General features: G+C 42.2%; 1 protein-coding gene across 7 annotated transcripts in view; it reads right to left on the bottom strand.

The window, feature by feature from the left end:
- Window positions 1–24,288, bottom strand: part of UBXN2B (UBX domain protein 2B) — a 113,835-nt gene that overhangs the window by 2,741 nt on the left and 86,806 nt on the right. For 6 of the 7 annotated variants that reach the window (XM_039525048.1, XM_039525047.1, XM_039525049.1 and 3 more), the window contains 5 exons: window positions 24,017–24,182; window positions 23,605–23,691; window positions 19,945–20,054; window positions 15,498–15,635; window positions 3,982–4,143 (listed from right to left, as the gene is read on the bottom strand). In XM_039525048.1, coding sequence (XP_039380982.1) covers window positions 3,982–4,143; window positions 15,498–15,635; window positions 19,945–20,054; window positions 23,605–23,691; window positions 24,017–24,182 — 663 coding nt within the window. The remainder of the gene's footprint in view (window positions 1–3,981; window positions 4,144–15,497; window positions 15,636–19,944; window positions 20,055–23,604; window positions 23,692–24,016; window positions 24,183–24,288) is intronic. The other variant, XM_039525051.1, reaches the window with a different exon arrangement.

Genomic DNA, 24,288 nt, shown 5'->3' with positions numbered 1-24,288 from the left:
GAAAGGCACTCAGTACCCATAAGAAGCAGGGAGTTCGGTCCATCAGATACCATAAGGTCCTCAGAATACTGGAATTCCTGTGATACTGAGAAGGGATCCAGTACTGAAGCAGTAGCCCAGGTCATGGTCGCCAAAGCTAATGGTACTGATGATGATTGCACTCCAGGTGAAAAGGGGGATCATGCCAAATGTGCTGGCACTGATAGCTGGATAAACTGCATCAGTACCAATGGCTGGGTTAAGGGGAGTAATGGCACTGCTGGCTGGGTCGGATGCATTGGTACTGACTGCTGGGCTGAACTCGACAGTGCCCAATGCCTGCTCTCCTTGTGGGTAAAGGAGAGGAATCTTTGGCCTCAACAGTACCCTCAGAGACCATAGACTTGACAGGGAGACTTGGTCTTTTCTGGGGCTGGCTCCTTGGAGTGAGAGTCCACACTTCTCTTTTTGGGAGTCTTCCCAGAAGCCTCCAAAATCTTCCCCTCCGTGGGGGAAGCTTGCCCCAGTGTAAAAGGCATGCTCTGGGTTTGTCTGAGGACAGGTATTGGGGAGGTGGGAGGTGTCTCCTGACCCAGTTCTGGTTGCAGGGAGTGTTCCATCACGAACAGTCTTCGCTTGGTTTCCCTGTTCTTCCTTGGCCTAGACTTGAGGGCCAAGCAAAAGTTGCACTTTTGAGAGATATGGGACTCCCCCAAGCAATGACCACACTTAGAGGGGCCATCGTTTACAAGAATAGCCTCTCAGCAGGAGAGACAGCATCTGAAGCCTGGTGAGCCAGGCATGCCCTGCCAGGAAAATGAGTCTCCCAAAGGAAAAAGGGGTACAGAGAACAAAACAATTCCCCCTAACTATCTATACAAACTAACTGTAACTACTACTACTAGTAGTCTCTCCATAGTAGTCGTCCATTGCTGATGACGACAACATTACAATTCTTATCTATGGATACGCTTATGATTCTGAAGTCCAAACCCTGATGCACAGAGTCGGCCGCACTGAGGGCACAGGAAGTCCACGTCCATGATATTTAACAATGAACCTCTATGGCGTCTTTCACATGCAGCCTGGAAACGATTTTGTCAATCCTGCTCAAAGCCATGGCTTGCTAATCTTGTCAGAGACTAACAGTGAGTCCTGTTCTGAGCTGTTTGCTCAAGTTCTTTGAGATTGATCCCAGCCCACTACAGACTGCATTTCAAGTTATCTTTAGTTATCATACCGATGACACTTCTTTGTTTTGCCCTGCCTCAGCTCCCCAGGCAGGATCTGTTTTGGGAGATGGTGGTCTTACATTCTGATGACATGTCCAGTCCACCAAAGTTGTGCTCTCAAAAGCATTTCCTCGATGCTGGCTGTGTTTGCTCTAACTATACCACCCTAACTATACTAGTAACTGCTACACTAAGTATCTTAACGCTAAGGAAAAATAGAATGGCCAAGGTAGATACACTAAGGCCAAAGTAGTTGAGAAAAAGGCCAAAGTAGTTGAGAAAAAGCTAAGGGCAGTTTGCCTGTGCAGCCCTATATAACCTTGATGTCTGGCACAAGGCGGCACAGGGCACATGCGAGAGCTGAACAGATACTGCTAGCTGAAAATCTCCAATCAAAGCCTCAAAAGGCACATGAGCACCTGGAGTGGAGCACCCGTAGGGACACATCTTGAAGAATGAAGGTGGTGGCATAGGAGTTCATTAGATAAATTCGTTTTATTTTTCAATGTAATTTACTCCTTCAGTAGTTTGAGTACATGCATAAAATCCAATACGCAACATGGAATGACAGAGCCAAACTAAGTTATGGCAGTTCCTTAATCAGCTTCAATTCCCAGTGATTAGCGTTGTCCCTACTTCCCAGCCAGGGCCAAATCTGAATGAAAAGAGAAATATTACACTGTACCCCTGTGGTGTAGCTAGGCATCAAAATTTGGGTGGGCCCCAAATCATGGTGGATGGGCAATGTCCAATACCTGAGCTCCCACCTTCATGGTGCATGGTTCCAAAATAAAGGCCATGAATAAATTGACTTAAACTTGGCATTCAGACAGACTGATTCTGGTGGGTCTGAGTGAGCTACGATCCACACAGGCCCACCCATGTCTACACCCCTGATGTACCCTGAAAGTCAGCAGACTACCTCTGACAGAAAAATGGTGGTTGGGGACAGGAATATGTTCCAAAACCAAAGTCTTCTGCTGAATACCCGATCTACCAGCTACAATCTAAAAACTGTCAGCAAAAGTATGACATCATAATTACTGTCAACACACAGAATAAGAAGTCATCTTTAAGCCAGCCTAGATGCAAATTATATAGGGCTCGAGAAAAGAATTAATGCTGAAAAATTCTCCCAGAAGAAAATAATAAGCCTGTGCAATCTTTGAAGAGTTAGTGTAATATGTCCTCTTTAACCAACAACTAAGCAAGCAGACAGCAGCACTCTGCAGTAGGTGTAGTTCCTTACTGATCCTCTACCATACATTGGCCAGTGAAGTGTGCTCTATATTGACATTATCAGTGCTTGGATAACTATGACAACTATGTGAGAGAAAGGGTCACTATTGCCTAACAAAATACATGGAAACAAGTGCTGCAGGCTATTGATGCTACCTGGGAACCTAGGGGCAGGTTGGGATCCAGAATCCCCCTTCCATTCCTGGATGGCAAAGCTCCTTCAAGACTGGGAAAAACTCCCTCAATAATGGGGAAAAGCAACATCCTGGGTCACACATTCTATCAGTTTCCCAGCTTGAGCTGGTCAGAAACATTCAATTCAGTGGTTTGTCACAAAATGCTGATCTGCCAAAACTTTCTGCAGGAACATGCCAGTTTCAACAAAACTTTTGTCAGGAAAGGTTTCCTGGGTTGACGATGGAATTTCTGGTCTAAATGAGACAGACAGACACCCTCCACCACCATGACCAGAATAGCTCATTGGTTAGGGCACTCAACTGGATATGGGAGATCCAAGTACGAGTCTTGCCTCTGCCTGATTCAGACCAGGGACCTGAACATAGCATCCCAGGTGAGTGCTCTATGCACCAGGCGTTAACTATTCTGGAGTGCATCTCTCTCCAGCTCTTTGCAACTACCTAAAATGTCACTGTTTTGTCCATATGCAGAATGGGAGTGTTTTTGAAACCTCAACAATTTTAACAGGACAGGAAATCTGTTTCCTGCACAGCTCTATTCCCAACCTGCCAGCATCGCCATTATTTTAATTGGACTGTGCCTCAGCCACCTTGCTCTCAACCAAATACTGGGAAAGAAGAGAGGCTGTACTATTCATGTCTGCTAAAATAAAGAGCCCTAACACTGCCCTTTGCACCATAGCCGAAACTGTCTCACTCTGCCTACCATAGCTCTCACATACATGTAGAGAGGGAAATGTGACAACAGTATAACTTTGCCAGACTCTGAACAAATGCACCCTTAGAACAGATAAGTAATTGCATAACACCACATATCAACCAGCCAAACAAAAGTGCTTCTCAAACCAATATCCAAACTAAAAGCCAGAATATGAGTACGGACGATGAATATAATATATGGAGATATACATATCTCATAGAACAGGAAGGGACCCTGAAAAGTCATTGAGTCCAGCCTCCTGCCTTCACTAGCAGGACCAAATACTGATTTTGCCCCAGATCCCTAAGTGCCCCCATCAAGGATTGAGCTCACAACCCTGGGTTTAGCAGGCCAATGCTCAAACCACTGAGCTATCCCTCCCCAAAATTATATGAATTTAACAGTTACCAAATGCCTGAATCTGATCACCTCCAGAAGTGTTATTCTACATCGAGTGTTCCTCTACTGCAAACATTCATAATTAATAAACTGCTTATACACTTTACCCTGTTTTACCATCATTCTTGCCTTTTTATATGCCAGCTGCTATTTTAGTTCCTTTTCTATCTATTAGATACAAAACAGTCTTACTGAAAGAAGCATGGTTACTTGTATCTCTATGGCATTAGTTTACCTGTGTGTTTGATTGAATCTTTGTATCAAACGGCTTCCATCCGCTAGCCTAATCTGAATTTTAGTTGTTGCAATGGAGTCATCAATCGGAACAGTTGCATTAAGAATGGATTTATCCTCTTCTTCTGGGGAAGAAGGTGTACTGACAATTTCAGGTGTGAGGCTAAAGGATTGAAGTATAGGTGTTACTGAAAGAAAGCACAACTGAAAAAGATGCATTCTACAACATTTATCTTTCTTTTCTATCTGAAACCAGTATCATGCACTGTCTACTAATTGACTTGAGTATTGAAAAGAGTGTCAAAATTGTTTGCATTAATATATGGATAAAATTTTATATACGTGCATTTAGTTACACAAGAACATTTTCTCCATACATGAGGTTTCTTGTACATGATTTTTTATATAGAGGACGATTTCATGTAGGGATATAAATATTGTTTAAAAAGTTAACCATTTAAACGATTAAAATTATTTCATTTAAATGGTTAATCGATTAAAGGGCCGGAGCAGGCACAGGGGTTAACGGTGGGTTAACCGGCAAGACTAATGTTTACAGGTTAACCGGTAAACATTTTACATCCCTAATTTAATGCATGTCACTACTATAAAAGGGAAGGCTAATACACTTATATATATATATATATATACACACACACACACACACGGATAGATGATCATAAAACAACATTTTTGTGTATGTTAATACTAGAGCATGAAACAACATGTGCATGATTTTAATTTTATTAATTGTACCTTATGGGCCATTTTTGGAGATAATGTAAGTGGTATGTAAATTATACATTGGCAGCTGGCCCTAAGTGCTTTAGCTTATGCTTTCATACACCTTGTTGACTGTGCCTGCTACAACCTCTCTCTGTCTTTTCACCCTCTCAGGATATTATTTATGCTGATTTACTGATATTTAGTTTACACCACCATTTAAGTCACCTCTGAATTTGGCCTTTTACGCACAAGAATGCTGATTAGTATAGGGATTGGTAGATCTATTGTAAAGATGGTGAAGGGCAGTGTTTTGGCTCTGGTTAGGTGTAGGTAGGCAGGGGCGGCTCTAGGCACCAGCGGGCCAAGCGCCCGCTTGGGGCGGTGTCCTGGGAAGGGCGGGCTGGCCTCCCTCCTCCTCTCGCGCGTGCCCCCGCAGGTCCCACGGAGCCCGGCGGACGGACCTGCCGCGCCGCGCCGCGGGCGGCGCCGCCCCGCCGCGTCCGCCCTCGGCTGAGCTCCCGCAGGCACGCGCAGGTCCGGCAGGCCCGCCCCCCCCCCCGGATGCGGGAAGAGGGGAAGGAGGGACCTGGGGGCGCGGCGCGGACGCGGGCAGGCGCCTGCTGCGGCAGCGCCGCTTGAGCCGCCTGTAGGTAGGGTTTGATTTTGGGTTGGAGATTACATCCTGGTCAGGATCTGAATCTGAGAGTGCTATAATCTCATGATAGAGAAGGGTGGAGTAGATAATCTTGAAAAGAAAAAAAGCTTTCAGAAACTGTAATGTTTACAGCATGGACTATTTTTCACACACCTAGCCGCTGTGCTTTAATGAATGCACTAATGCCAAATTTATCTGCTTTCTACTTCTTCCTTCTTGGTCATATAAGTCTGTATATAATTTAACATTTATGTGATTTATATCACCCACATTTTTATTTGTTTTTAGTACTGATTCCTCTTTCCCTAGCCTCATATTCTAGGTTTGGCTAATTTACATTGCATACTCATTTGCAGTAAGGAATCATGCCCCATTTAATTTATGTAAACATTATTCAGCAAATGGTTATTCTCAAAAGTTTAAAAATGATGCTTTGTTAAAGAAAACCTGGGAAAATGACCACTGTGTGACAAACAAGTTAGTCTTTTAATCACATACTCTCTAATGAATTTTGTATCTATTAGATTACCTTTCCCCACTGTTTATGGAGTTAAGACCTTAGGGGCTACAACATCGGAAGTACATACACTAAGAGCTATTTATACATCCTTGAGTGATGAGATGCAAATTTTGTAAGACTGGAAACTAACATCATTAGAACATAAAAAAAATTAATATAAGGACAGCATAAAATCATTTTTTCTAGCGTTGAGTATTCTACTACTTATATACAGTATAATATGTGTATCTACACATACATGCACAAAATATGTAGGGAATACATGATGGTGTGGTGTGAAAGGTTTTAGCTGCATGAGTTTGGCATGGGCCTATTGCTCAGAAGAGGTTAAGCGATGAGTTCTAAAACATGCATGTCGTCCAGTGTTGAGAAAACTTTTATATCACAATGTGATACATTGTGCATGCTATTTTAAACATAATGATCCAGATTCTCAGCTTGTGTCAACTGGCATCACTGTTAAAAATCAACAGAACTATGCAGATTTACACAAGTTAAGAATTTGGCCTTGTAGGGCCCTTTCATATCCCTCCATCTGGAAAGCCAAATTCCTTTATTACAATGAGTCCACAGTGTAAAGGGGTCAGAGGAAGCCAAAGATCATAAGCCACAGACCATCTGTGACAGTGACCTAAAATAGATTTTCAAGAGCAGGAAGAATGCTAGAAGCTGATAGTTTCCCCTTTCCAATGATATAAAACTTCTGCTTCTAACTCTGCAGGGCTGAAAGATCACATTTTTTTATGGAGAGAAAAGTTGTTACTGGCCTAGGACTAAATCTTGCCTCTCCAGGGCTTGGGCAGGTGTAATTTTGCAGAAAAGGAAGAGAAATAATTTGGCTGGCAGGTTAATATTTTTAAAAAAGTAAAAGCTATTTAAAGCTGAGTAAGTGTTTGTAATGCAAGATTAAGTCCAGGGAGATGGAAGGTAAGTGAGGGGAGCAAAGACACAGGTTAAACAAATTTATAAAATAGTTCTGAAATTTATCACATGGAAACCACTTCCACATACATAACATATATGTACTATATCCTCTACTTAGCAGGAAAGGAGAGCTAATGGATGACAACAAGAAGGCTGAGGTGTTTAATGCATAGTTTGCTTCAGTCTTCATTAAAGGTAAATTGTGATAATATACTTCAAACCAGTGTTTCCCAAACTTGGGACGACGCTTGTGTAAGGAAAGCCCCTGGCGGGCCGGGCCAGTTTGTCTACCTGCCCCATCCGCAGGTTCCTCCTATTGTGGCTCCCACTGGCCGCAGTTTGACGCTCCAGGCCAACAGGAGCTGCTGGAAGCGGTGCGGGCTGAGGGACGTACTGGCTGCCGCTTCAAGCAGCTTCCATTGGCCTGGAGCGGCGAACTGCGGCCAGTGGGAGCCGCGATAGGCGGAACCTGCAGACGGGGCAGGTAGACAAACTGGCCCGGCCAGCCAGGGGCTTTCCCTACACAAGCGGCGTCCCAAGTTTGGGAAACACTGCTTTGAACGATTAATATTAACTACAAGGGCAAGGAACACAAGCTAAAACAGAGAAAGAACAGGTTAAAAAATATTTGCTAGATATATTCAAGTAAGCAGGGCCTGATGAAATTCACCTTAGGAACTAACTCAGAACCATTAGTGATTATTTTTGAGAACTCATGGAGGATCAGTGAGGTTCCAGAGGACTGAACAAGGGTAAATATAGTACCTATCTTTAAAAAGGGGAAAACAACCTGCGAAATTATAGACCAGTCAGCCTAACTTCGATACCTTGAAAAATACTGGAACAAATTATTAAACAATCAATTTGTAAGCATGTAGAGGATAATAGGGTTATAAGAAATAGTCAATTGTCAAGAACAAATCATACCAAACCAACCTAATTTCCTCCCTTGACAGGGTTACTAGACAAATGGACAGGGAAAAAGATGTAATACATCTTGATTTTAGTAAGGCTTCTGACAGTCCCACGTGACGTTCTCAAAAGCAAAAAAAGTATGAAATTATCATAAAGTGGATGCAAAACTAATTGAAACACTGTATTGAAGGAGTAGTTATCAGTGGTTTACTCTCAAACTGGAGGGACATATCTAGTGGGGTCTACAGGGATTTACAATGGGTCCAGTACTAGTCAATATTTTTATTAATGACTTGAGAGTATGCTTACAAAATTTGCAGGTAACTCCAAGCTGGGAGTGGCTGCTTGCACTTTGGAGGCCAGGATTAGAATTAAAAATGACTTTGACAAATTGGAGAATTCATCTGAAATCACCAAGATGAAATTCAACAAAGACAAGTGCAAAGCACTACACTTCGGAAGGAAAAATCAAAATGCACATATACAGAATGGGGAATAACTGGCATGGCATTAGTACTGCTGAAAAGGATCTGGGGGTTATACTGGATCACAAACTGAATGAGTTAATGTGATGCAGTTGTGAAAAAAGCTAATATCATTCTAGGGTGTGTTAACCAGAATGTCATGTGTAAGACCTGGGAGGTAATTCTCCTGCTCTACTTAGCACAGGTGAGGTCTCAGCTGGAGCACTGTGTCCAGTTCTGGGGGCCTCACTTTAGCAGAGATGTGGACAAAATAGAGAGAGAGTCCGGAAGAGAGCAACAAAAATGATAAAAGGTTTAGAAAACTGAACCTATGAGGTAAGGTTAATAAAACTGGGAATGTTTAGTCTTGAGAAACAAAGACTGGGGGGAAGGGAAGGACCTGAAAACAGTCTTCAAATATGTTAAGGGCTGTTATAAAGAGCATGGTGATCAATTGTTCTTCAGGTCCACTGAAGGTAGAACAAGAAGTAACGGACTTAATCTGCTGCAATGGAGATTTAGGTTAGATATTATGAAAAGCTAATTATAAGAATAGTTAAGTACTAGAATAGGTTACCGACACAGGTTGTGGAATCCCCATCATAGGACGTTTTTAACAGGTTAGACCAGGGATCAGCAACCTTTCAGAGGTGCTGTGCCGAGTCTTCATTTATTCACTCTAATTTAAGGTTTCGCGTGCCAGAAATACATTTTAACGTTTTTAGAAGCTCTCTTTCTATAAATCTATAATATACAACTAAACTATTGTTGTATGTAAAGTAAATAAGGTTTTTAAAATGTTTAAGAAGCTTCATTTAAAATTAAATTAAAATGCAGAGCCCCCGAGACCAGTGGCCAGGACCCGGGCAGTGTGAGTGCCACTGAAAAATCAGCTCGCGTGCCGCCTTTGGCACGCGTGCCATAGGTTGCCTACCCCTGGGTTAGACAAACATCCGTTTGGTATATTTGGTTCTGCCTCAGCACAGGTCCCTTCCAGTCCTACATTTCTATGATTCTATAGCTAACCTAAGTAATAATTTTATACTTGTCTAATTTTAAGAAGTACCCACCCAATTCCTTTCAAACTTAGTTTAACCATTGACAATATATAAAAATTTCACTTGACAGCATTTTAAGGAATTCTCTAATGTAGAAATAGGTGTTTATAATGGAATATTTCCTGGAGGTTTAATTAGATCACCTCTAGCACACCTCTTCCTCCACTCATGCTTCAGTACTAAGATGACAGAATGGACTGTGCATGCACAACCCAGATTTCTGCTATATTTTACTATATATATAAAATGCGTTGAACCATATATACACAATACAATACATTATTTAGTGTAGGTTTTGTGGTCTTTAGAGACCAAAGTACAAGTAGCTTTTCTAACACCACACTGCAGGTCCATTTATTTCTCTTAAAAGATTTACTTGCCTTGGGAAGAAAGTGGTGCACTGCAAAGAGGTTCCCTCTTCTACTCGAGCACAGGACCAGCTATAATTTGGTACTAAATGAAGTAGCAGGGATTAGGAAGTGATGAAGAGTGTTAAGCATTAGGTAATTTTCCCTTTCTATCTACAGATATTTTTTCTGATCAAGATTGAATAAAACCTGAGTCCAAAATTGAACTCCATTTAAGTCAATGTGGTTACAACATGATAAATTTGGCCCATAATCCTTAACAAGTAACGGAAGCTAGGAGAACTGGGATGCAAAGCAGGAGGAAAACAGATCTGAAATTCTTGGAAGAATAAAAATATCTTTCTGGTGCCAACAGCTGGTAACACACAGAGCTCAAGACAGTCTTGATAAAAATTATGAAAGTATTTTCTAAAATGGAAGAAAAATCATTCTGATTTAAGATATTTGAATGGCATGAAATGTGCAAAGATGCTGGGGACAGAGAAAGCGAGAGAGAACATTACTCAAGTTTGTCATGTCAGTAATCAGACATGGCTTATAGCTTATACCAGTGGTGGGCAACCTGCGGCCTGTCAGGGTAATCCGCTGGTGGGCCGCAAGACAGTTTGTTTACATTTGCACGGCTGCCCACAGCTCCCAGTGGCTGCAGTTTGCCATTCCCGGCCAATCGGAGCTGCGGGAAGTGGTGCGGGAATGGCGAACCGCGGCCACTGGGAGCTGCGGGTCGCCATGCAAATGTAAACAAACTGTCTGGCGGCCCACCAGTGGATTTCCCTGACCGGCCGCGTGCAGCCCGTGGGCCGCAGGTTGCCCACCATTGGCTTATACTGAAAGCTCCAAATCAAAATCCCATGCAATTAATGGAACCAGCTTTTGACACTTACATCCCACACATCTTACCTGCAAATGAAAGGTTTTTCAGAAAATTCATTTGAATATGTCAGTTAAGTGCAAAGAAGGAAGACTTGGAGAGTTAGAAACTGAAGAGGAGTTTTGAATCAACAACAACATGTAGCTATTGCCCATTGTAATCAAACAAATCTGCTTATGTGATCTTAGATATGTTATATATTTATTTTATGCTGTAATAAGATCTATTTTTACATAGTTAAAAATGAATTAAGCTATTTCCAAAAAGGTATCAGAACTGCCTTGCTGACAAAATTAATACATATTATATAACATGGTGAGCATCAAGCAGTTGAGGTGTTTACTATTCAACTGTTAGGCATTATTGAGTTAGCTTATAAGGTTACTCTGGAGCCTATGAATTTGTGTTACAGAAAAGCTTGATGACAGAATGTTACAAGTATATTTGTTGCTGCTTATTCTTGCTGAGTTACCTTGAACAGATTTTTAGAGCCTTGTCTAAAAAGGTATAATATCTCAAGTCTGATTAGGGATGCAAACTGAATGTCACATCTCAGATGCTCAGTCACTAGAACGTATTTTGTAGTTGTACTGTTATGTAACTGTTTAGAATTTTATAATCCACATATTCTTGCCCCCAGATACCAGACTAAGCAATTCAAAGGCAGATGTCAGATTCTTTAACATTATTGCTTATGTTTCAACAACTATTATCATCTATGTACTTCAGCTTTTTGTGGCAGCATTTGAAGCTCTCACCAGGATTTCATTGGAATTAAGCTTTTAAAATCATGCAATTTATTGTTCATATTCATTTTGTATCAAATAAATCAAGCAGGATTCTTAAATGAATCTCTCTTCTGTTTAAGGATACTAGACCTGTCAATAGTGTAGCTGGGAGTCTTATAATCAAAGGTGTTACCAGTTCATATATTATATCACAATATTTCGGCCACTGGCATTTCAGCCAATAGATGCTTTAATTGCTGCCATACAGAAATCCCATCAGGAACTTGGTCAAGTATCAGACTATGAAAATGTTCATGGCTAAAAGCAGAAAATGACAGAGAAGGATGGGGGGTTGGATGGCTCAGGGAATTAGTAACGGAACATACAGTTTTCTATTTATATTGATCATTGGATCAAATACAGACCAAGTACTAACAGCTATAAGGTTGAATGAATTAGTGGTCTCCATGAAATTCCTATTGAACTGGTGCCTTCCTTAAAATCTCCAACGAAGTAGGTGAAGTTTTTGGCAGTCTCACGTGAGACTGCAAGGAATTAACAATGATCAAGACTTAAGTGTAAGGACTTTATCCTCACCCACAACTATTTCACATTTGGGGACAATGTATACCTTCAAGTCAGCGGCACTGCTATGGGTACCCGCATGGCCCCACAGTATGCCAACATTTTTATGGCTGACTTAGAACAACGCTTCCTCAGCTCTTGTCCCCTAATGCCCCATCTCTACTTGCGCTACATTGATGACATCTTCATCATCTGGACCCATGGAAAAGAAGCCCTTGAGGAATTCCACCATGATTTCAACAATTTCCATCCCACCATCAACCTCAGCCTGGACCAGTCCACACAAGAGATCCACTTCCTGGACACTACACTGCTCCATAAGCGATGGTCACATAAATGCCACGCTATACCAGAAACCTACTGACCACTATACTTACCTACATGCCTCCAGCTTTCATCCAGACCACATCACACGATCCATTGTCCACAGCCAAGCTCTAAGATACAACCGCATCTGCTCCAATCCTTCAGACAGAGACAAACAAACACCTACAAGATCTCTATCAAGCGTTCTTAAAACTACAATACCCACCTGCTGAAGTGAAGAAACAGATTGACAGAGCAGGAAGAATACCCAGAAGTCACCTATTACAATACAGGCCCAACAAAGAAAGTAATAGAATGCCACTAGCTGTCACCTACAGCCCCAACTAAAACCTCTCCAGCGCATCATCAAGGATCTACAACCTATCCTGAAGGACGATCCCTCACTCTCACAGATTTTGGGAGACAGGTCAGTCCTCGCTTACAGACAGCCCCTCAACCTGAAGCAAATACTCACCAGCAACCACACAACAAAAACACTAACCCAGGAACCTATCCTTGCAACAGAGCCCGTTGCCAACTCTTTCCACATATCAATTCAAGGGACACCATCATAGGACCTAATCACATCAGCCACAAGATCAGGGGCTCGTTCACCTGCACGTCTACTAATGTGATATATGCCATCATGTGCCAGCAGTGCCCCTCTGCCATGTACATTGACCAAACCAGACAGTCTCTATGTAAAAGAATAAATGAATACAAATCAGACGTCAAGAAATATAACATTAAAAAACCAGTCGGAGAACACTTCAGCCTCCCTGGATACTCAATTACAGACCTAAAAGTGGCAAATTCTTTAACAAAAAAACCTTCAAAAACAGACTCCAACAAGAAACTGCAGAACTGGAATTAATTTGCAAACTGCACACCATTAAATTAAGCCCGAATAAAGACTGGGCGTAGATGGGTCATTACACAAATTAAAAACTATTTCCCCATTTTCCCCCTACTGTTACTCACACCTTCTTATCAACTGTTTGAAATGGACCATCCTGATTATCGCTACAAAAGTTTTTTGTCTCCTGCTTATAATAGCCCACCTTAATTGACTAGTCTCGTTAGAGCACCCCCATTTTTTCACGTTCTCTCTCTCTCTTCCTACTGTATTTTCCACTGCATGCACCTGATGAAGTGGGTTTTAGCCCATGAAAGATTATGCCCTAATAAATATGTTAGTCTCTAAGGTGCCACAAGTACTCCTTGTTTTTTTTGTTTTAAATGTACAAACTGTGGTCCTTCCAGATCAGGGCTCAGGCATACTGGCAATCCTATAATGCGGCTCTCAGCATTCTACCCATTCAAACAATAAAAGAAGGGCTTCAATCTGCATGGCAATTAATCCATTACTTTTAATCAGCTACATTTCCTTAATAACAGAAGGACAGGTCTATGTATAAATTAATTTATCAAGTGTCTAGGTAAACTGATCTGGCAGATTGGAATGACATTCCACTATGAATGTCAAATTCCACTTCATGTCACTCTAGAAACAGTAATAAAGCAGCAAGTTTAAATCTGAATAGAATAATCTTAACATACCGCTTACATTTTTTTCCAATGATTATAGGCAGAATCGATAGTCCCACCCTTTGTTAATGTTGCCCAAAAACGTTCCAGTTTTGGCTGGGACAGTCCCCTTTTTAAGCCCTGTCCAGGATGTCCTGACATTTGTGGCAAAGGTGTTCATTTGTCACAAAAGCAAATGGGACAAGTGCAGTTTTGCCAAAGCAGAGGAAAAGCTGTTGTTTTTTTGGGTGGTGGGGGGCTAGGGTTGTCAGCTCTGTGCTGGGGGGAGGGGGAAAAAGGCTTGGGTGAGCCACACACGGGGGGAGGGGAGAGGAAGAGAAGGGGAGGGTGGTGTGGAGTGGTGGTGGAAGGCTCGGTATGTCAGACCTGGGCAGCGGGACTCAGACTTCAGCCACAGCCCCGGGTGGTGGGGCTAGGTCTGTCAGCCCTGCCCTGGGAGGGAAAGGCTATGGCAAACCCCACATGGGAGAGGGGGAGAGGCGCTCCGGCTGTCAACCCCAGGCAGCAGGGCTCAGGCAAGCCCCAGGTGGTGTCCTGTTTTCCTGTTGGGAAATTTGGTCACCCTATCCATTATAAGATCCTGTTTTTAGTTGCCTATAACTTAGCCAAATGTTAAGCATTCAGGCTGAAATGTTCCATGCTGGGTGTCTACTTCAGGCTGAATTTTTTGTAAAATTTTAGCAAAAATGGTTGAGCCACATCTGAGAATAAAGATAAGGGTAAAATATGTTGTTCTGCCAGTGTTAAAAAAAATAAATCTTATAACTATGGCAACTCTATGCTTTGAAGCAGGGACTTGAAATTTGGCAAGGGTATCACCCTGGTTTCAAGGATGCAGCTTCTGCTGTTCCCATGACCCCCCGCCCAAATTTTGACCAATTTATCCAAAAATGAGTATGTGATCATGTAATTAAGGAGGGCTGCCAGAGATGGGAGGGGGCAAAAGGGGCAGTTTGCCCTAGGGCCCCTGTTTGAGAGGGCCCACAAAACGACAAAGGGACGGACGAGCCAAATTTGAGTGAAGAGGTGTTGCAACATGGTGAACGGGATTGCAATGCCACTCAGGTTTGATGCCTGCCATCAATAATGCAGGGAGCGAATTGCCCATCTCAGCCAGGCCCAGAACCCACAGTCACCATTGTTGGCATCATCATGCCAGGCTTGAGGGGCCCTACCATGCTGAGAGCCCAGAGGAAGGAGTATCAGGGATACCACTCCCGCTAGTGGCAGGGCTAGAGTTCAGAGAGAGGCAAGACCAGGCTACATGCAGAGAAGAGCATCCCTTCCTGTGGGGAAGGCAGCAACCACACAGGCCTGGGGCCTCGCTGACCCCTCCCGCCCATCCTCTCTCCTCTTCTTAAACTTTCATTTCCATGGTAGTGGTTTTTTATTTGGATGGGGACATCCGTTTCAGACCCCCCAAAACACTCTCTGCAGCCTTGAAGACTGTAAAGTAAGGCGTACACACAATGGGACAGAATTACATTGCAAAGTCAACCTTAATTCTAGGATCTTCTAACTCTTAAGTTTTGACATATTTGACTTGTGAATCAAATATTGGTTTTCATTCACTACATTCTCTGACCAAGACTGATCAGTAAACACTTCCGGTATTAACTGCTGTTAGGTGGAAAGTGCACTGAGTTACCTTCTCCAGAAGTCTCCGATAACTCAATTAAAATCAGTGTCTGAAAGCTCTATTTAAAATAGCATCATAGAAAACAAATATAGAAAATAGAAAAATAAAATGTATCTTTTGCAGCCATCCTGAGCCCTATGCTTCTCTTTAATTGCAAATTACACATGTACATGACAGAAGAGAACATTAATTTGTTAAATTTATTTTTACCTTCCAAGCTTTTGTCCTTCTCCACTGAAAGCTTTGAATTTCAATCTAGGCTTTACATATTCTTGTTCTTGGTGGTCTTCCATATCCAAGTTAACTTGGCCACCATGCACCAACCGTTGAAGTTCCAAAGGAATCTCCCTTAAATACAAAAATAAACCATTGTCTCCTTAAAGTACACAGTACAAATTCCCAATTACAGTACAGTAAGACATTTCAGTATGGATCCTATAAGAGCCTAAACAATATTTTAACAAAGAGTGGAAAGTAGTGCCCTATCTGTATCAAAATGCAGAGGAATCCAATTGCGCCTACTTTTTCTAGAAGCTAGAGTTAAAAATAAAGACTAATGGATATATAATTAATGTAGTTCATTATTAAGTCACAAGTTGAAATCTAGAGTGCGCTGATACAATGAATAAGTTACAATCTCAATAGCCACATTCAATAGCAAATGATGTTCAAGCAGATGAAGTTACTGGGGAGTTCTGTGTTTTAAAAAAAGTGAGATGGAATATTGCCCATACATAGATATTTTTAATATTTTGATTGAGAATTTAAAAAATAATCGAGAGGAACAGAATTTAGAAATAATGTCTAAAAATAGTTGCTGGAATTATAATATTATATTATAATTTTTCAGTAATCAAACATTTTTAAAGTTTTCTCAAGTAATCTCTAATGCAAGGGTGGGGAACCTTTTTTCTATGAGGGGCCACTGACCCACAGAAAAAAAAAATCATTTGCGGGCCACACACAGCCCCATGGCAGGGGGGTTGGGGGGGCTTTGGGCTTCCCCCAGTCTCCGGAGTGGGGCCAGAAATGAGGGGTTCAGGGTACAGCAGTGGACTCCAGACTAGGACAGGGGGTTGGGGTGCGGGAGGGGGTGAGGGTTCCGGCTGGGGATGCAGGCTCTGGGGTGGGGCTGGGGATGAGGAGTTTGGGGTGCAGGAGGGGGCTCAGGGCAGGGGAAGGGGGTTGGGGGCCTGAGAGGGAATTAGGGTGTGGGAGGGGGGTTTTGACCTGGGGTAGGGGGTTGGGGTGCAGGTGGTGCTGCAGGCTCTGGGAGGGAGTTAGGGTGCAGGAAGGGGGGTTTCAAACTGGGGTGTGGGTTGGGGTGCAGGTAGGGGTGCAGGAGCTGGGAGAGAGAGTTTGGATACAAGAGGGAGCTGAGACCTGGGGGTTGCGGTGCAGGGTCTGGGAGGGAGTTAAGGTGTGACAGGGGGCTTGGGGTGCAGGCTCTGGCCACGTGGCACTTACCTGAGGCAGCTCCTGGTCAGCTGTGCAGCGGGGCTAAGGCAAGCTCCCTGCTTGCCCTGGCCCCGCGATGCTCCCAGAAACGGCCGGCATGTGCGGCCCCTAGGCGGAGGGGCAGATGGGGGCTCTGCGCAGTGCATGCTGCCCATGCCCGCAGGTGCCGCGCCCACAGCTCCCATTGGCAGCGGTTCCCGGCCAATGGGAGCTGTGAAGCTGGTGCTGGAGGCAGCATGCGGAGCTTCCCTGATCGCCCCTGCGCCCGGGAGCTGCGGGGGTGGGAGGGGAGGGCACCGAGGCTCAGGATGGAGACTTGCTGCGGGCTGGATTAAAGTAAGTAGTGGGCTGGATCCGACCTGTGGGCTGGAGGTCCCCTCCCCCCCCACTTTAATGCAATACATTTTTTTTGCCTGTCAATCAATCACAGTCCTTAACAGGGATCATAATCCAATTCAGGTGAGGAAAAACACCTTGAGAAATAATCAGCTGATTATTATATTGCAGTAGCACCCAGGGCCCTCAATTAGTAACATCGCCCCACTGTGCTAGGTGCTGTACAAATACATACAAAGACACAACCTCTACCCTAAAGATCTTACAATCTCAGACAACAATCAACACGTAAAGGGTGGAGGGAAGAGGGATGCAATCTAATATATACATATACAATAAGAGATATAAAAACTGCTTTGGATTGTTATCGAGCAGAACCCGTTATCAGCATGGACACATGTCCCCTGCAATGGTGGTTGAAGCATGAAGGGACAGATGAATCTTTAGCACATCTGGCACATAAATACGTTGCAATGCTAGCTACAAAAGTGCCATGCAAATGTCTGTTATCACTTTCTGGTGACGTAAATAAGAGGGCAGCATTACCTTCTGTAAATGTAAATACACTTGTTTGTCTTAGCGATTGGCTGAACAAGAAGTAGGACTGAGAGGACTTGTAAGCTTTAAAATTTTACATTGTTTTATTTTTGAATGAAGTTTTTTTGTACATAATTCTACATTTGTAAGTTCAACTTTTATGATAAAGAGATTGTACTACAGTACTTGTATTAGGTGAATTAAGAAATACTATTTCTTTTGTTTTTTTACAGCACAAATACTTGTAATAAAAATATAAAGTGAGCTCTGTACACTTTATATTCTGTGTTGTAATTGCAATCAATATATCTGAAAATGTAGAAAATACACCTCTTCCTCGATATAATGCTGTCCTTGGGAGCCAAAAAAAAATCTTACCGCATTATAGGTGAAACCGTGTTATATTGAACTTGCTTTGATCCACTGGAGTGCGCAGCACAGCCCCGCCCCCCCGGAGCACTGCTTTACCGCGTTATATCCAAATTCGTGTTATATCGGGTGGCATTATATCGAGGTAGTGGTGTATCTAAAATATTTAAATAAATGGTATTCTATTATTGTTTAACAGTGCTATTAAATCACGCAATTAATTTTTTTAATTGCTTGACAGCCCTAATTAAAACGTTATTGATGTTAAGGAATAGCCACAACTGTTTTGCTCAGCCTAATATGAATATTCAAAATGAAGGAGGCATTTGTTGCAGTGAGTAAGCCGTAAATTATTTTGAATCTCAGTTGGCACTTCTGAGCCTACTGCTGGAGATGGCCATTATATTGAAGAATTATGTTATTTGTGGCACAGGCCAGGTGGAGAGCCAATCTTAGCATCTGACTACACATCACAGGGTGTGGGACTTGTAAAGTGCTAACATGCTGCACTCTAACTGCTCCATGTAAACTCTGCTGGCATGGTCTCAAAGGAAATTACACCTCTACCCCGATATAACGCGGGTTCGCATACAACGTGGTAAAGCGCTGACATGCTGCTCTGAGCAGCGTGTTAAGGGTGCCGGGCCAGGCTGGGGCTGAGGGGTTGGATAAGGGGCAGAGGGTCTCGCAAGCTGTCAGGGGCTACCCCCCCAGGATCTGGGAGGCAGGAGCTGTGGGGGGGCACTTTTGGGGGCCCTGAGTGGCCCTGGGGATTAGCAGGGGGCCGGGAGCAGCCCACTCTGCTTTCCTTGCCCCAGCCCCAGCCGTGTCACTCGGGGGAGGGGGCTTGGGGGAAGGGATCCCCCCCACACTCACCGGCAGCAGTGGAAGTGGAGCAGCCCGGCCCCTGGAGTGGGGTCAGTGTACTTAAAGGGGCAATGTGCATCTCTCTCTCTCAGACACACACCATGTGTGTGTTTCTATCTCTCTCTGCCATGCTGTCTCCCCTCCCTCCATTCGTGCTGCCTTGGAGACTGTGAGGCTACATTAACAACAATGTGTTAACCATGGAGGGCTCAGCCGAGTGCTAGTTCATCATTCAGCAATAAGACATTCCGTGGGAAATATCCCATCCTCTTCTAGCCTCTGACTTCACCACCCCAACCAAGCTTCACAATCATCATTGCTGTGTAAAGTATTAAATTGTTTGTTTAAAACTTATACTGTGTGTGTGTGTGTGTATAGATACAGATATCTATAATCTATCAGGGATTGGCAACCTTTGGCACGCAGCTCGCCAGGGTAAGCACGCTGGCATGCCGGGCCGGTTTACCTGCTGGCGGGAAGTGGCAGCCAGCACATCCCTCACCGCTTCCCGCAGTCCCCATTGGCCTGGAGTGGCAAACCGCGACCAGTGGGAGCTGCGATCGGCCGAACCTGCGGACGCGGCAGGTAAACAAACCAGCCCGGCCTGCCAGGGTGCTTACCCTGGCAGGCTGCGTGCCAAAGGTTGCTGACCCCTGATTTTTATTTATATAAGAGAGAGAGAGAGAGAGAGAGAGAGAGAGAGAGAGAGAGAGAGAGAGAGAGATCTATATAGTCTTTTGTCTGGCAAAAAAATTTCCCTGGAACCGAACCTAACCCCCACCCTCCCCATTTTCCCCCCATTTTCATTAATTCTTATGGGGAAATTGGATTCGCTCAACATCGTTTCGCTTAAAGTAGCATTTTCAGGAACATAACTACGTTAAGCGAGGACTTACTGTACACTGTCTGTATCTCTGCAGTAACATCAACTTGTTTCTGGTAGAAGGATTATTTAATGCTTCAGTACTCAGTTGCTTTACACTGCAGAAAGATTATACACTTTAATATTCATCACTGTTTTATTACTATTTCCTTCTCTGCACCTGATTGCTCTGATATAGTCAGCAAAAGAACCACCATTATAACTTACCCTCTTTTAACAGACTCAAGAAACTGAGCATTTGTTGGGTCTGTGTAAGTTCTCAACTCTCCATCATCTAAACTGAAACCATTCCTCCACAGTTTAAGCAAAAATTGAACCTATTGAGCAAAGAAAATATAATAAAAAACTAAATGAAAAAATTCCTAAGCAATTATCTGCTGATCTTTTTTGTTAGCTTTGTACATATTGGCAAACATTAGAGAACTGAATCTAAAACAAAACATAGTTTGTAGCAAAACACAGAAACATAAGATAGAAGGCAAAAGAAATAAAAACATTGTATTAGTTTTTGTAGAGAGATTTTGGACTGTCATTTTTAGATTCCCCCAAACAAAGTGATATTGACTTCTAGTAACATTTGCACTGTTGGTACAGTTGAGATTACAAATTTACGGTACTGAGACCTCAGACAGATTGGCAACCCTGAACTTCACAATAAGCCTTGACTTTTATCAGTGACATAGCTAACAGATAAAATACAAGGTACACAGAAAATATATGCTAACAATAGTGTACTAGGCTTAACAGGTGATGCAACTGCTTTCAAAATAGCGAATACTGTTTTTGTTTAAAATTGACTTAGCACCCATAAACTTGCAGATTACTATTACTATTCTAATCGCTTGTGGAATAAAGCAAGAGTTACAGTTACTAATTCCCATAACTAGCTTTATCACTGTTATTTTTATTGTAACACCTAACAGCCCCAAGTCATGGACTAGGACCCCACTGTGAAAGACACTGTACAAACACAGAACAAAAATACAGACCCTGCCTGCCCCCAAGACCTTACAATCTAAGAAACAATAGATGAGTACAGACAAACTGACCGGAGAGTACAAGGAAACAATGAGACATATTGGTCAGCATGATAGGCATGTATGATGTGTATTCTCAGCAAACCCAGCAGCCTAACCATTGTCATATTTTCTGTAGGCCTCAAGGCAAAGGAGAATTTTAAAGAGGGATTTGAAATAGGATAATGAGTTTGTTTTGTGGATGCTTACAGGGAAAATGACAGCATGAGAGAAAGCATGAAGGTACTTGTTAAATTTTCAGACAAGTAGGTGATCGAGGCTAGGATCATGGGTTTATTGGAGGTAGGAGTCAACCTTTCAATACTGAATGAGAAATGACAGGTAGGGAGATGAGATTACTTAAGTATTTATACAAGACTAAAAACAATTATGCAATCCGTTACAAAACATAAAGGAAGACATTTCTGCCCAGAAGAGCTTGCATTCTAAAACAGATGAGGAAAACATTCAGGAAAATGTCTGGGTGAGAGAGTGTGACTTACTGCCAGGGAAAGTTGGTAAGAACAATTCAGGGTTAACAGAAGAAATATGTGGAAGTCTGGATTTACAAGAAGCAGCAAGAGATTTCTCCCAAGCTTGGGAAAAGCATAAACGATGAGGCATAGAGTAGGAAAAGGAGAATGAGGGAGCAGCAGACAGAGATGATTATAGTGCAGAAAAGGAGCATGCAAGAGCACAGGAAGAAAGAAAAGTAGAGATAAGGACAGGGCAAAATTATGCAGAATCTTAAAGGCAAGGATGAGAAACCTGATGCAGTAAGAAAAGAATCCAGCAAAAGGGCTGAAGGGGATAATTATAAAGGCAGAGTAGATGCAGATAAAGATGACTTTATCTCCCTCCCATCTATTCAAAACAGCATTGCTAGAGGTGAGAATTCCAAAGACCACAGAGGAAGTGGTTGCAGGAAGGAAGATGAATATGACAAACGCATAGACAAGGGTTTTAACACTGGCTATAGTTCAATTTTGTTTTTTTAGAGCTTGCAAACACAGGACTTGTTCAGAAATGCAGGGTGTGAATGTAGAGTGCACTAGCCCACTGCACAGCAGCAGGCCACTAGGACCCTGCTACTGTACACTAAAAGTTCTGTCATGTGCTTTGATTTACTGTTGCTTAATACAACCTGTTTCAAACAGCAGTACGTCAAAGCACACTACAGAACTGTTGGTATGATATAGCAGGATCCACACAGGGACTTAGTGTGCAACAGGCTAGTATGCTGTTCATTCACGCACTGGTTTGCCACACACTAAGTTTCCATGTAGACAAGCCCTTAGAAAGGAAGAAGTGACAGAACTTATGGTGCAGAAAGAGCAGGGGAAGTCAAAGATAACACCAAGGTTACAAATATGGGAGAGTTGTGGAGTTGACAATGGTGTTAGAGAAGAAAAAAAAAAGAAGAAAGATTAGGAGAAAAGTTCAGGGTTGGAGGAAATGAGTTTGAAATGGCAGGAGGACATTCACATAAGTATATCAAACACAGTTGAAGAGATGGACAGAGGGATGAAAATTAGAGGTAAAGAATTAGATTTGTTAGAGGTGTTAGCTCCACATGATTTCAGCTATCTTGAGCACAGAGGACAAAGAGATGACCTAGAACAGGACCCTGAAGGGCACCAGAGAGAGAAAGATGCTTTAGTGTTAATTTAGTTTTACTGATATTGTAGTGTAGTTTTACTCTGAAAAGTGACTATATAAAAATGGCATCATCTTAGTTCACAATTCTATTCCCTGTGTATATTCAGAGTCATGTCTGCTCTCTTTGGTGGCAAAAGTAAACTTTACTGTTCTTTATTCCTGTTAGTACTGCCGACCAACCTCAGCTAAGATTCGATTACTGCTGATGTTTTTCCATCTTGTGCATCAACAAAGTTGTTTATTAAGCTCCTATAGTCACACCTATCTGAGTCCGCTGAAAACAATGGCAATCAGGAAACAACTCTTCTATTCTACTCAATTTGTCATACTACGCCCAGCACTTTCACAGGTGTAGGTGAGGGCCCAATTTGGATGTCAGAACATTTATTATTGGTGATGATGCATGATATGGAAAGAATCCTGTTCGACTCTCCCTGGACAAATAATATGCAAGGCTGAGAGGAAAAGATACATCTTTCTAACTATAAATGGACACAGAAATCACTAAGCTACAACAACAAAGAATACTATGATGCCACTTTTATAAAGAAACTTTTATAAAGTAGAACCATTTTGGTTGTTTTCTCTTCACCCTAAATTGGACTTAAAATTAGTCAAATATAATATTTATTTTCTTCCTACACAATATCAACTTTAGAAGGATCTTATCTAGCTAGTGAGAATTCCAGTACCTTATTATCAATGACACTCAGTTTTCTATTTCACAGGGAATAAAGACAACACACAAAATTGCAAGTTATGAATTGTTGTGAGATGCTTAATAGGGCTGAATCAACACAACTAATGCCTGCAGAGCCTTGAAATATGGTAGGCACCACCTCACAAAATTAAGCGTTTAATTCCAAAGGAGCACTTTGCAACTCAGATTAGAGTCACAGAGCACTCATAGCAATACAACCCTTTCTTTTCACAACACTGGACCCAGTCAGTCTTCTTTGTCAGACCCCTCTTTCCTCTACCAGCAGAGCTTATGTACTTCATAATCTATGTATTTTTGTCCATGTCGACCCTTTGGCTTTAAGAAATTATTCTTAAAATGTACATTACATGGTTCTATAGCTATTCATTATAAACAAAACTATTGTTATATAAAAACATTATCTTGACAACTTGGGCTTCAAACATTGCAGGATATGTAGCACTATTTTCTGCTATTCAACATTTTACTTACATCTTGCCCATTCTGATTTTCTCCATATATATATTCAGAGCGCGTCCGGGATGAGTCACCCAATCTGTATCCACCACCTGAAAATGACTGATAAAATATTTAAAAGAAAGTTAATTAAAAAAATTAAACAGCCTGAATAGATATGTGAAACAATTTACAAAGATATTTAATGGGGTGCAGGATATAAATTCAAATGTGAACAAGCCTGCTTCTTTAGTTAACACAAACACACAATGTTCTAATTGATATGCCTTCTAATTAGCAAATTAGGTAGTTAGAAATTATAACCATGCTAAGCAGTCAGTGTACTATGAAATGTTAGGATTGGAAATTGAATATTTGCAAGTATTAGTAATATAATTTACAAGACAATAAGCCCTTTAGGCAAAAAATAACTCTTTTTTATACTTACTTTAGCTTTACTAAAATCATCTGAGGCTCTTGCAGCTTCATCCAGTGGAACTGCCCCATGTTCTTTCGCCTCTTTGAAAAGTTCACCAACAATTTTATGGGGATTCCTACTATTAGAAGGCCCAACAATCTGTAGTCCGCTATATTCTGAGTCACCTGAGTAAAATCTTTAAACAATAATGTTCATCAGTGACAATCCTTCTGAAGTAATTGATGGACACCCATTTTTCAATAAAAAAAGCTCAGTAAACAAATGGAGCCAAATTCTGGCAC

This window comes from Mauremys reevesii, linkage group 2 (assembly GCF_016161935.1).
Source record: "Mauremys reevesii isolate NIE-2019 linkage group 2, ASM1616193v1, whole genome shotgun sequence".
Taxonomy (NCBI): domain Eukaryota; kingdom Metazoa; phylum Chordata; order Testudines; family Geoemydidae; genus Mauremys; species Mauremys reevesii.
This window is presented reverse-complemented; position numbering and strand designations above follow the sequence as displayed.